This window comes from Corella eumyota, chromosome 1 (genome assembly GCF_963082875.1).
Source record: "Corella eumyota chromosome 1, kaCorEumy4.1, whole genome shotgun sequence".
In the NCBI taxonomy this organism is placed as follows: domain Eukaryota; kingdom Metazoa; phylum Chordata; class Ascidiacea; order Phlebobranchia; family Corellidae; genus Corella; species Corella eumyota.
This window is the reverse complement of record NC_137490.1, coordinates 20,735,820-20,750,044: the sequence shown is the minus strand read 5'-3', so window position 1 is coordinate 20,750,044 and position 14,225 is coordinate 20,735,820. Positions and strand designations below refer to the sequence as shown.

At 28.7% G+C, this 14,225-nt stretch overlaps 2 protein-coding genes across 2 annotated transcripts; one reads left to right on the top strand and one right to left on the bottom strand.

Annotated features, from left to right (window-relative positions):
* Positions 1-285: 285 nt before the first annotated feature.
* Positions 286-8,516, bottom strand: LOC145755786 (uncharacterized). Its single transcript, XM_082572035.1, has 14 exons — positions 6,668-8,516; positions 5,820-5,981; positions 5,064-5,505; positions 4,396-4,975; positions 4,054-4,245; positions 3,584-3,688; positions 3,311-3,505; positions 2,802-2,880; positions 2,695-2,736; positions 2,004-2,502; positions 1,780-1,901; positions 1,545-1,649; positions 1,275-1,437; positions 286-1,060 (listed from the first exon to the last, which is right to left on the bottom strand). Exons 1-14 carry the CDS (start codon positions 6,723-6,725, stop codon positions 631-633), a joined length of 3,174 nt encoding a protein of 1,057 aa, XP_082428161.1. The 5' UTR covers positions 6,726-8,516; the 3' UTR covers positions 286-630.
* A 291-nt stretch (positions 8,517-8,807) lies between these two features.
* LOC145755796 (uncharacterized) lies at positions 8,808-12,904 on the top strand. Its single transcript, XM_082572045.1, has 4 exons — positions 8,808-8,943; positions 11,631-11,807; positions 11,903-12,031; positions 12,573-12,904. The coding sequence occupies exons 1-4, from the start codon at positions 8,910-8,912 to the stop codon at positions 12,638-12,640; spliced, it is 408 nt and encodes a 135-aa protein (XP_082428171.1). The 5' UTR covers positions 8,808-8,909; the 3' UTR covers positions 12,641-12,904.
* Positions 12,905-14,225: the final 1,321 nt, after the last annotated feature.

Here is a 14,225-nt window from a genome sequence, read left to right as displayed (position 1 = left end):
TTTGATAAAAGTGTTTTTTTAAGTCTGAATCGATAGTTGTTTTATTTTCAACTTTACACGCATTTAAACTATGCCTAACGTTTTAACAATTGTTTTTTGATAAAAAGTACAACCTAAAACACAAAGTGTTTTGGTTATTATCGTGAAATTATTGTTCGTGGTATGCATAGCTGTGACATCACTTTATGATGGGATATTGATTTTGTTCAAATACCGTTTTCGGTCAAGAGTCGCTTTTGGTAAATTGGTTCTATTTTTTAATATAAAAAGGTTATTAAATGGCAATAATTTTTTTAAATTAGAAATCGATTTCTTTGCCCGTTAACTTCATTTTCTTTAAGTTAACATCAACATTTTAGAGTAATTTGTATTATACACTAATCATTCACATACTACAGAAATAATAATAAAAGTTTACAGTGATTTCAAATAAAAAGCTCATAACAAAAAATAAAAAAGGTGTTAATTTCGTAAATTCTCGCGCCTATTTTATTTACAGTTTTAAAAAAGAAGTTAATTGTTATTTCTACTTGTCTCTAGGCCTGCAAAACCTTTAAAACTTTCCTATTTCAAATTTTAGTTTTTTAAAGAAACAAAAACCTTTGAAATTTTGGGATTGTTGATTGTTGTTTAGCCTTTAACAAACCCCAGGGCTTCAGCCGCTGGTCTAGTTTGGTCTTTACTACTTTTGGCTCCTGCTCCAGTATCAACTTCGACAAGACCTGTTGGAATTTTCTGTGGTGACACAGGTAGTGATGCTGACGTATCTAACGATGACGTAGTCAATGAACTAGGGAAATCCCCTCCAAACGCCTTTTTCTCTGGGTTCGAACTTTGAGATTCCTGGTGCTGGTATTGCTTTGTCTTAATATAGTTAATAGATCGGTTTATGGCGACTTTGTTTTTCAGGCCTTGATCAAGGTTGATTGTATATTTAAGCAGGGTTTTAACTCTGCCCTTGCTTAGATGTTGTTTTTGTAGAAACCGTCTAAAGATGTCGGGGTCGCCGTCCAAGTTTAAAATTTCTTTCTCTTCGATGCTGATTTCAGGAATTACAAATCTAAAAAGAGGTTAAATGAAAAAAAATATAAAAACTTAAATTCTTATCTGGTTTTATTTGTTGTACAGGGACAATACTATAACAAGTACATATCAAAATACAGACTGGTCTTGCTCATGTCCTTATCTGAAAACTTTAAATTAGTCACTTTCCGAGAATTGTTTCTATTACTAGACCACATTAGCAAAGCAAACTTAACTCTACATAACCTTACTTTACAAAAACTTCATACAACTTCGTATCATCAGCTATAAAACTTTCCTTGTCATCAATTCTTTGGTCTGAGTCCTCGATAACTTGAAGAATGTAACTGCTTCTGTACGGCCATTGGTCGGTTAACATAACCCACGTGACAATGCTCCTAGCAAGGTCGTCATCTAAAATAAAAACAGAAAATGGTGGCATAAAAAACCTTAAAAATAATTGTTTATTTTACAAATAGTTTAAGTGCATTTGCTCTATTTTTAATTGTTTTTTTTCTGACCCATGTTATGCTTAGGTTTTTTATAAGGACTTTTTGTATTTGGGTTAGCTTGTTGTAGATCTGGATTAGACTGTTTTGCTATCTTACTAATCTCTTTTTCCCGCTCTTCCTGTAAAATAATTCAACATTTTAAGTCTCATAAGCTAACACCATTTAAAATATTTTGTTGGCGTAAATAAAAAAAGGAAAATACATTATTAGGGCCTGTAAATTTAAAAAAATTTAATGTTTACACTTGCCTTGTCTTGGTGGCAACCAAGGACTAAAGCGGTCAATGAAATCACGTTAAAAATTCGTTTAATATTTCTTGGGTTTCCTTCCAGATGGTTTATCAAAACGTCATCCAAAAAATGGCGTCTGAATTCAAAACAACATAACGTTAAAATTCTAAAAAAAAACATTGGCATGCCAACAAAAATGATATATATTTTTAAGTTAAACCACAATAAAATGTAAAACCTGCAGTTATATAAAAATGAATCAAGTCTTGCTTTTGAGTCGTCTGTTGCAGAAGTTTCAACTATTTGACTTTCGTTTAAACCTGGTACCATAGCAGGGACATATGCTGTTGAAGTACTTGGTTTTGATCCAGCTTTAATGGTTATAAATTCTTCTTCTTCTTCTATGGGTATAGAAAGACAAGATAAAAGTGGCGATTGCCCGATAGTTTGATCATTAAATTCTTTCGGTATTTCATTTCGGATGCCCAATGCATTTCCTTGCGATTCTGGTTGATTTTCAGAAAACCTTTGCTGAGAAATGTTATTGTAAGAAATTAGAATTGGTTCTGTTTCGTTTATTTGTTCTACAGAATCCCCATGTTTGTTCTTAAACATTGGATCACGATTTTTAACTTGAGAATTGCTAGCTTCTGGTAGTAAATTCTTCATTTCAAAACACTGTGTTTTAGATTCTTCAGATACCGAATTAAAGGGTTCGCCATCCCTGTAGTTTATATCTAAACAATTTCTGTCGTTTTTTTCTGTTCACATTTTTAACACCATAATAATAAGATATAAATGGGCAATTTATTAAGGTTATGTTACCTTTGACTGAATATAATGAATAAAACTTTAATAAAATAATTTTAAATACGCAAAAATTATTAAGATTTATTAGCAAGGCGACCTATTTTTTAAAACTGGCTTACTTTTAGCTTGATTTGTTTCTTGTGCATTTGGCTTATCATGATCTAAAATATTACACAATTTAATTGTAATACGGTTTAACATAAACTTAATGTTTGTTAAAACTTACATTTCTTGTTGTGTTTTGTTGTGTTATCTGATTCGTCAATCAGTCCAGCAACATAGTTCTTTTTATCCAATCGGGTTATCTAAAAAATTTGGTAAAAAAAAGATTTTTTTTAATTCTTTGCTGTACAGTATTTTAACCTGTAATTATTGCCTTTTTTTATAATTTTTTATCCTCGATGCGGAGAGGCCGACTACACGTCCCAAACATAGAGTAACTTTAGTTAGTCTCGAGCTGCCTATGTCAGTTTGATAATAAAACATAATTGCCGGATATTTGAATTGCTGATTAAGGTGTTGGCTTAGCAGAAATTTATACCGTTTCTAGTGCCTATACCCAAGGACGCAAAAGCATAAGCGCAGCGGGGATCGTACCCAATATCTCATGTTGTAAAGCCAAGTGTTCTGACCAGTACACCACGCTGGCGGACTACACTATGCTGCTGGACTATAAATTTATTTTTATGTTATAAAGACACATTAAGTGTGTAGGTTATCTTGTTATGAAAATACCTCTGGTAAGCAGAATGGGATGTTGATAATTTTCTTTAAATATTCGTGCCCACTTATGCGAGGAACTTGTTCATTATCACGGTCAGGTTTTTCTAAACTTTCCACAGCGATTCGGGAATCGACAGCAATAAGGCAAACAAAAGGAGACGAACGATCACTCAGCAATATATTCACCGACTCCAAAACTAATCGAATCTGATTTAAAAAACATGCTCTACTTTAAATTAAACATTATTAGAAGGGTTTAATTAGGTTTTTAGGAACTTGCATTACCTTTGGTAAAGGAATACGATCAAGATCGTCTATCGCAATTATTACTTTGTATTTGACGTTGTAAACGAACTCGACAGTGTGAATAAGATCTGTGATGTATTCAACCTATTTCAAGCAGAGAATTTGTAAATAATTTACAATTATAACATTTGTTAACCCGTAAGAGAACCTTTAAGTTTATATTATTGTTAACCTAATTTTATTGCCCTAATTTTATCGTTCTAACTTTTTTGCATATCCCCTTAAGGGGATAGGTTTTGATTATTTTATCGGGTTTTAAACCTTTCGGCTCGTAGTCCAACGCAATGAGGTACTACTGGACCTAAAAGTTGTTGTTTTACTAAAAAAATATTTTACAATGTAGTGACAGTAAGATTCGAACCCGTGACCTTAAATGGTAATATCTATTGTACCGGAAACTTAACATTTCTCATTAATTGCGCGTATAAAAGATTAGTTAATGTACAAACCTCTTCTTTAACTTTGTGCATGAATCCCAACTCGTTGGCCAGATTACCCTCTATTCCTTTCAGTAGCGTCACCAAGCGGTTAGTTTGTGATTTAACCATAGAATGAGCGTTGCTTACTAAGACATAAATAAACGTGAATCCTGCTGGCAACAACACGATTATCTTTGAGAATACTACTCCTGCATCTGATGCCTGTATAAAACAAAATTATCAAAAGTGTGAGCATGCTATAAATACTAAAAGGATATTATATTGTACAACAGTTGTGCTTAAAAACAAGAATTATTAGAAACATCTTAACGGTTCTTTTGGCCCAACATTTAGCCATTTAAATCCACATACCTCATCACTTGATTTATCAGATTTAACATCAAGAAAACTAAAAACAGTTATTGGTATGAATAACACTAAGATCAGAAAGATTAGCACCCAATATAAGTCTGCAAAGCCACAATGCTTTCTAGCATATTTCTTTAAATGCACCCAAAATCCAGGTTTTTTCATTTTTTTCCTTTTAGCGGAGGTGTTGTTTTCGTTAAAAGGATCTTTTCTTTCGGTATTTATAAACCGTCTTTCTAACATTCGAACGGCTAGATCGGCCTGTGCATTGGACGAATATCTTACCGACCACCAAATTTCGACGTTATTAGGATCGACATTTTTACATTTCTTGCAACTGATGACGTCACCATACTGCTCAGCTAGATTAATTACAGTACATTCTGTGTCGTGGATCTTAACATAAATAGGTTGTGATTTAAATATTGATTTCGCAACTTTTTGCAAAGTAATTCCACGGAAAAGTCGGGTTGTGACCGAACTGAATTCTCTTTCTACAGCTTCGGCAAGTGCAAGTACGATCCCGGCCCAAAGGTTATCACTTCCCGCGTATTTCCATGCATTAAAATCAACAAAAATATATCTAAAAATACAAACAATACAAAGGAATTTGAATATTTAATTTAATGTGTTAAGTCATTATTAACTCTGTAAACACTAGTTAGAATTACCTTATTGATTTTCCTTCGTTTGAATTATCCAATTTGTTTTCAGTTTCATTTTCAGCTAACTTCACATGTATATGTTCTTCTTTTTTAACCCCAGCAATATTTTGCTCAGGCTCAAGTATTGGCAGTTTAGTGAACTTGGCATACATAAGAACCAATATTTTCGAGAACCCGTGTTTGTTAAACTTTAAGCGCTTGCGAAAAGCCAGAGCAAATAAGATGACGAGCAAAATTATAACACACCCCACAGCGATTCTAGTGGTTGTAATTTTTTCTGCCTCAACAATACCAAATAGTTTCGGGACAACGACTAGCGCTAATAAAACTGCCAGTATAGTCAATAAAACAGAAAATGCTACGGCTTTATACAGAACCTTGCAAATTGATATGCAGCTATTACTTTTAGGTTTTTGTCGATTTTTTTTATCTTGCTTTCGAAGAATGCCTGTGTTAAATTATGAAAAAGTAAATATTAAATTTTTAACTTTAGGTATATAAAATAGCCTTTTTTAATTATTTTACATATTGCAAATATAAAATAATAATAAACTGATATTAGATATATTGTGATTATAGAGTTTGGGTTTGTTTTAAGGGCAAACGTTAGATAGAATATACAAGTTGTTTTTAAAAAATCGTTTATGTAATAACGATGTTATAAATATCAGGCCTTAACGGGTTATTTAAATGTAATTTGTTTAAACTAGAAATAATTGTGTGTCTTTTATAAAAACTCTTTACTTTTTCTACAACTCTTACTTTGAATGTGTTTGATCAGAAACGATTTTCCGCTTCCCCAGCGAGCAAAGATCCCGAAAGTTACCGGTGTGTTTACATCATTGATTTGGTTCGCTAAAGCTCGTGCATAAACACTGGTGCCAAGATGATCAATTCCGCATCCATTGTCGTTTAACATGCGCCCTGAAATAACAGTTATTTTATATATCATCAACTTTCAATGCAATACATAAGGTCGTGGGTTCAACCCCTATTGATCTTATGCTGTAGCGCCCTTGAGAAAGGCGCTATAAACGGTATGAACTCCTACTGAGCCAACACTTAATCAGCAGCGTAATTAACGGGCAATTATAACCTATAATATCCCAAACTGCCACAGGCAACTCGAGACTGGGTCGGGGTAACCGATGTTACTCTATGTTTAAGTCGCGACTTTCCCACATCGAGGATAAAGATATATACAAAAAAAAATATTAGAAAATTGATCTAAACAATTTTTTATTTATTCTCAATATGAAAAGAACAACCTAACTGACTAAACGTAAAGTAACATTTGTTACCCCGACCCAGTCTTTAGTTGGCATTAGTATAGTTATAGACATTATAGATTATTATTGCCTTATAATTCATCTGACGATTTGGCTTTGGCTTAACTGGTAGTTATACTGTTTATAGCGCAAAAATTTGGCACACTATAGCATACAAGCAGTGGAAATAAAACTCAACCATATAGTCAAACCACTACATTATGTGACCAGTTTACAATACCAATATAGCATTTTATAGATACATTTAACTTGATTGGTTTTTTAGTCTAATAAAATATAAAAATATTACTATAAATTAAATTAGTGAATTTATTTTACTACCCTTAGGTTCTATAGATTTTTCCAGTATTGAATTTCGTCTTTCTTGTACTGAAGGCATCTTGTCTACTTATAACTATAACTGCTCACTTGTAAAACTATTCTAATACTAAGATAAACGAACGAAAGGCAATAGGGAAAGGATAACATAAACTTTATTTGTATTTAACATAAACTTTCTGTCAACTTACTGTTTTTAGTATCTATTGTTACAATATTTTAGGTAAAAATACAGCAACAGAGGCTCTAACACCACAACTTAAATTGCCACTTGGTAATGTCTTTGTTTAGTTTTAACTTTGTGAGCTTGCAACTTAAGTATTGTTCTTTAACAAAAAACTTCAATGCATTCAAAACACACAATGTACTGTTGTCTTACAATCGTGACTTGATTATTGTGTGTGTGTATAGGCATTATGAGGTCATTATGTTAATTAGATGTAACTCAATTACAAAAATTTACTTACAAATTTTGTAAAAAAATTTCTTTTTTTGCGGAATCAAGTTTAAATTGTGTTTTAATACAATTAAATTAATATTGCTTATTTATTTTAAAAGTTAATTATTATTTAAAGGTAATAAGAAATTGGGAAATTTTTTTTTTTAATTATTTACTTAATTACTACAATCAAAGGATGTAGTTAATTAATAACATATTTCCTGATCCATTGTTTTTTAAAGCTTCGAATTACCAAAGAAAAGCGAATTTGTATCGCTTGACAACGTGGCGTCATTTTTAATAAACTAAAACCTTGCAGGATATGTAAAACAGTTGGAAACAACGTCATTTGTTGATGACGTAATAACATTAATATTTTGGTCCATTATTTAGGTCATATGTTTTAAAAGTGTTTATTATCATGTTGCCAAAAAACGACAGTTTATCAATAATGTGACATTTTTATTAAAACCGTTTTAACATTTAAAACATGGTTTTTATTTCTAAAATAGTTAAAGATTTAATTTGTTTCATACCTTAACTTATTTAGCAAAAGTTATTTCCTTGGCTCTTTAAAACACTTTATTACGCTTGAAAAAATTTGGTTTATTTTCTACAGACTTTAAAAAACGACTTTTTTCGGTTTCGGGCAAAATATGCGTTGTTTTGCTTTAGATTAAGAGTAGTGTAAACTGTGAACAAACGATACATTAATAGTAGGCATTGTTTACATATCAAAAAAGCTTTTAAATCGGGGATTTCTGGTTTCGGTATTAAAGTCAGTAATACTTAATTTGTTAAATTAGAATTATTTAAACCAATAGTTAGTTTAAAGTCAAACTGTAAGTTTATAAACATAAATGTAAAAACGTGTATAAACGTCTGTGACGTAATAATATTTTATAAAACATTAATTTGTATTGCAGGTATTAAATAAAGGGCAATAGGATGTTTAATACATTTAATATCAATGGTTAATGCGATTTAAAAAAAATTATTGCCAAGATTATGGATTAACTCAATAAAGTTATTGATTATTTTTATTTGATCAAAAACCAACTGCTTAAAAATGCTAACAACATGACATTTTTTACTTATTACTGCTAAAAATAAACTTCTTTAAGAAATTTTAAAATTTGAGACTTTTTTCTAAACGTTCTGCTGTTTTGTTTACGTAAGTTATACTACTTTAGCAAACACGTGCTAGTTCCTAGTTCCGGTTATTTAACTTTTCTAAAGTTTTAAATCGTTTTTGTAATCATAATTTTCTTGATTTAAATATATACATAAATGACGCTTAGAAAACCCCAAAAAATTTAATCAATATTTTATATAAAAACTTATATTTTTCTGTTTTACTATTTATTTCTGGCAGTTTGAATGTTATAATTCTTTTTTTGCTATGTTAAACCTTTGTAGTTTGCCCAGCAAAACACTCAAAATCGAGCACAATAATTTGTTGTTAGCCTTAACAATGAGTTTATTTACCTTCTTATCAGCTCTAATAAATGATTAGTAAATACGTAAATACTTAATGCAACATTAAAAATAATTTAACTATATTTTTTCTAACAGAATAGTAGCTAAAATAAAAGTAATGGAATGGTGAACCGAATAAATGTAAATTTACAAGTAATGTGAAACCAAGCTTGCTAAGAAATCACGCGAACTCTGGGTATTCCCCTCACCACAATCGCGGTATTATGACGTCACAAAATGTCAAGTTCGATGAATCAGAACTTTCTTTGTTCGGTCGAAGCAGTTGGTTTTTTATCTTGAAGTTCTTAGCACAAAAAGTTTGAGAAAATGAAGGGTTTATTTTGGATTCTAGCAATTCTAGGTAAGCAAAATATGTTAGATTACTTATTAACATAAAATTAGAAAATGTAATTTAAATTGCTTGCTTAATTTACAAGTTTCACAATAGTTTTGTAGCAATATTAAATCAGATAGACTCCACAAACTTTAAAAGGCATTAGTTTTGCAATAATGGCCTCCTGCACTGTATAAGTAACCCAATAACGAGTAATATAACTTAAGTTTAAAAGCACAAAACGATTAAACACTTGCCTTAAGCAATAGCACGATAGGTTACTTTATATTGTTAAAAGCATAACGCGGTATTTAGTTATAAATATAAGGTTGTATAGCATACAGTTTAGAAATCAAAACATTAAAATTGTGCGTATGTTTTAAGGATTTTTGTAAATATGCCTTGCAATTTGGATTATTTAAATCTAGAAATCACCATTCAAAAGGATAAGGCGAAAATTTAGGGTTATATACGTTTACCCAGCATATCTTACTTACCCATTTTATGTAATAACAATTGAATTGAATATCGTTTAGCTAAAATGGAAAAATATACAATATATTTAAGTAGTGAAATAGCATACTACACTTAGCATCAATATAATTTTAAAATAAGAAAATTTATAAAAGTAAAACAATTGCTCTAATTTGTATTAAAAATTTAACAAATTTAAAAATGTAACTAAAAAAAGCCTGAATAAAAATTACATATTTATTACATAAATGCTGCTCTTATTTAAATTTTGAAAAATTCATTTTGTGCTTAATAATATTTAACAATATAATTTTAAACATTTGTATTTTATATATTATGTAACAATGTCACCTAAAATTTAAGCTTAAGATTAATAGAGTGATGATTTTAAAAATAAATATGTTGAATAATCTTTATTAGTTATTTGAACAGATATATAAATTTATACAAATCGCAAAATCTTTAACATTAAAATATAAACGACTTTATTAATGAGAATTTGGGTAACTTTAAAAAAAAAAAATATTTTTAAATTTAAATTTTTTTTTTTTGTTAATTTAATTTAACAACATTTCACACCGTGACGTCATATGCACACTTCAATAAAAATAACTAAAGTTACGCCAACATTCGGTTTAAACAGATTTTGACAACTGTTTGTCGTATGAAAGCCATAATTATATAGTTTGTTTATAACTATATATAATTTTGTATGTATATATTTTTACTTTTTTCACTTATTTTTATAAAATTTTCAAATCACTTTACTAAAACAACCGCAACGGCCTTATAAACGTATTTTTAAAAAGAGTTATATTCATAAAAGTTAAGAGCATAAATTTTATAAAAATTCCTTTTATAAAAAAAACTTTATTACATGCGCATTTGTTTAACTCAAATACCAGATAAAAAAAATATCAACAAAATGTAAAAAAAATTTACGGTATTTTTTTATTTAAAAGATTTTACGGCCATTGGCTACATGCCATTATAGGCTCATTGGTTATGACGTCATTGTAAAAAAACATTTTTTTTCCAGATTTTAAATTTTATTTACCTTATCAATCGCAGCGACCTAATATAAGTATTTTTTAAATATTTTAAAAACAAAATAATATATATAATAGATATAAGCTTATTTTTATAAAAATTCCAACTCTTTAAAATTAAATAAAGGTTCTTTTAACTCGTGCATTTGTATAACTTTAAAATTAGTTAAAATATGAGCAAAAAAATGCGAAAGCAAAAAAAATACGTTATCTTTTTGTTTTGACTAATTTCACAGCCTTCGGTCGCATGACGTCATAGCCATACATTATTTTGTAAAAAAATTCAAATTTTTTTTTTTATTTTAAATTTACTTTACTGTCTTACATACGTTTTTTTTTAAATATTTATTAAAAAAGGTTAATACTATTTTTGATTTGAAAAATATTTTAAAATAATTTTTAAAAAAAATTTACTAAGTAATTTATACCTATGACGTCATAGGGCCAATAAAAGATGTTAAGACAGAAAAACGACGTATCTTTTTTGGGTTCACGTTAACTGTCCGTAACTCAACAAAAAAAGTTACGTTCTCAAAACCAGTGAATTTAGGAGTTACGTAATATTTACGAGATAGCTCTCTCGCAATGTAGCCTATGCGAATAAATATTAAACAATAAATAATAAACATTAGCTATAAATTACTACATTTTAGTGTAATATAATTTAATTAAACTGTAATATAGTTTAATTAAACAGTTATAGGTTCGATTATGTCCCAAATTAGGCAGTACGCAGACATCATCTTAGTCTTCAAATATATATACCCTTACCCCAACCCTATCTAAGTTTAAAACGAAAAAGGCGTTGCGTAGGAGAAATTTGGGAGGTACGTAGTGTTTATCAGTTTTGTGTGGTTACGGACAGTTAACGTAAACCCTTTTTTGTTTTTATATATTTTTGCAAATTTCTTATGCGCATGTAATAACCTAATCTATATTGATTCAAAACGTAGGGTTTTTATGGGATATGCTCATAACTTTTATGGGTCTTATTAGTTTTTATCAATATTTTAAAAATACGTTTATTAAGCCGCTTTTAGTTTTTTAAGTGATTTTAAAATCTGAAAATTTTTTTTTTAATTATTTACGAAATAATATATGCATATGACGTAAGCATTGTGTCAAATTAAACATTTATTTTTATCAGCAAAATTTAAAAAAAATTAATTTTAATAAATTATTTAATTTTAGTGATTTTTGTTGCTATTGGTTACGGCGAAAGCAAAAAATGTCGGAAAAAGAATTGGCGAGGCTGTAATCTTGTTAATGGAAAAAAATGTGATTGCAGAAAAAGAGTGAAAGAATGTGAAAACCCATTTCAATTCAAAAATAAAAAAGAATGCAAGAACAACAAAAAACTAAAAACCAGTAAGTTTAAAACCTATTAGTAGTTCCAGTTAAATACGTTTTATATTTCAAGAAAATTAAAAGCTAAAATATCTAAATAAAATTTTTAATTTCAGATATAAAAATAAGTTGCGACACCAGCTCACCTTGTCTAAATGGTGGAATTTGTGTTTCGACCAAAGATAAAACAGGGTTGGAATGCAAATGTTTTGGAATTGGATATTACGGGGTTCATTGCGAAAAAGGTAAATCCAAATTAAATAATCGACATTCTTTATTGTAACTGTTTTTTCGTATGTATCTTTGTTCTCGATGTGGGAAAGTCGAATGCGCGACCTAAATATAGAGTCCCATTAGTTACCCCGACCCAGTCTAGAGTTGCCTGTGACAGTTTGGGATATTAAAGATTACAATTGCCCGATACTGCTGATAAAGTGCTGGCTCAGCGAAAGTTTATACCGTTTATAGCGCCTTACTCAAGGGCGCTACAACATGCGATCAGTGGGGATTGAACCCACGACCTCATGTGTGGTGTAGCAAGTGTTCTTATCACTACACCACGCAGCCAGTTTAACCTACAAAAAACAACAATATAAGCAAAAGGTTTACGATTTTTACTTAAAATTTCAAAAAAGCCTATGTAGCTTTTAGATGAGCTATCTAAAAACAATTTTAACATCAATTTTTAAGCATAAACTGTGAAAAAATGCGGTTAATAAATTACAAATATCTGCATATGATAAACTATTTATTATTAACATCATCAAAATTATTAATATTTTTTAGAATGTCCAATACACAGCAGAGCAAATAGCCAGTTATATAAATATCCACCTGAATGCATAATGATTTGATCCAATACCGTTCCTTAAATTGCTTAGTTTTATTGAAAACTATGATATATATTCTGTATTGAATTTGATTTTACTTAAAGTAACGTGCTATGTTAAAACATGCTTATTATTATATTAATTAACTAAGGCAGTGTTTCATAATTGTGTTAAATTTTAAAGCGTAAAATTATAACATTAAAGCTTATTGTTAGTCTTTTTATTCGGCATGCTTTTTCGCGTGTTAAAAATATTTTTTAGGAATGTAAATAAATTTTTGGCAAAATTTGGGTTTAGTTTTTTCTTAACTTTAGATGGTGTGTAACGTAACAATATGTCTGTTTTCTTTTGCATAATAAGCCGTACTAATTTTCCTCGTTTGTAAAAAGTTAAGTGAAACCGTCTAAAAACTAGCATCACGAATTTAACGTTTCATATCAACACAGTTAAACTTACCAGTCACGTTAAAGAGACAAGGTGTAAACACGTGACTAAAGGTGTAAACACGTGACTAAAGGTAGATAACAACTTAAGATAGGGTGATTCAGTGATAAAAACAAAACAGGTGCTTCTTAAATTTTTTAAAAGATTTCGATTAAAAAAATTAAATTTTTTTTAAACGACAAAATGAAACTGTGCCTTAATTTATGCCTATACTAGAGTGAACACACATTAAACTGAAATAAATGTTTATTGCAATTATATATTTTTTTACATCAAAAATTAATTTTTTTACATTAAAAATTATTCTTTTTTCTACTAAATTTTATTAAGTTATATTCATATTTTATATACTTAATACAATCTTTAAAAAAAAACTAAAAGAAGTAAAAAAATGTGCCAAAAAGCACCTGACTATACAAATTTTTTTGGAGTAAAAACACCTGACTATACACCTTTTTTTGTAGCTTTTTCATATAAATATTTATAGTTAAATAAATATTAACATAAATATTACTTAACTGAGGATATTAAATAAATCAATAAACCAAATGTTTTCAATTATTAGATTAAACAGGGTGGTTTCACTTCCACCCACCATTTTTAATATTGCATTTAAACAACAATTTTACAACAGCAAAATTTAAATCTTTACAATATTAATCTTAAATTTAAAAATAAAATATTTTGAATATTTTTTATTTTTGAATTTAAATAAACAAAATAATTAATTTTAAAACCAGTTTTTGAGTTGATGATGTTATGTTATATGTTAAATTAAACTTATAATTATACCAGTTTTTAATAAACGAACAAGATTTTAAATATATTAAACAAACAAAAATCCATTTTTAACCCAGTTTAAGATTGTTGTTTATATTAGGATATTTATTATACAAAATTTTGAAAGCCTAAGATAAAAGTTTGATTTTTTATAAATAAAAAATCATAAAAATATCATAAACAAACAAAATTAATTTTTTAACCTGTTTTCAAGTTATTAATATGATATTATACATTAGACTAAATTTTAAATGCTTAATATTGATCTTAATTTTTTAATAAAAAACTAGCGTTTCGATATAAAAAAATAAACAAAGTTTAATTTTTTAATCCGTTATTTAAGATTTTGTCTAAGATTTTGAACCAAAATAATAATATCGACAAT

Bases quoted from the DNA above. Each gene is read 5' to 3' on its own strand.
- LOC145755786 (XM_082572035.1), bottom strand. From the start codon at position 6,725: ATGCCTTCAGTACAAGAAAGACGAAATTCAATACTGGAAAAATCTATA. The intron at 1,650-1,779 runs GTGTAAACATTA...TTTTACAGGAAG, and splicing joins TTGCCACCAAGACAAGGCAA to AGCGGGAAAAAGAGATTAGT. The intron at 1,438-1,544 runs GTCAGAAAAAAA...TTTTTATTTTAG, and splicing joins AAAACCTAAGCATAACATGG to ATGACGACCTTGCTAGGAGC.
- LOC145755796 (XM_082572045.1), top strand. From the start codon at position 8,910: ATGAAGGGTTTATTTTGGATTCTAGCAATTCTAG. The intron at 8,944-11,630 runs GTAAGCAAAATA...ATTTAATTTTAG, and splicing joins TTGGATTCTAGCAATTCTAG to TGATTTTTGTTGCTATTGGT. The intron at 11,808-11,902 runs GTAAGTTTAAAA...TTTTAATTTCAG, and splicing joins CAACAAAAAACTAAAAACCA to ATATAAAAATAAGTTGCGAC.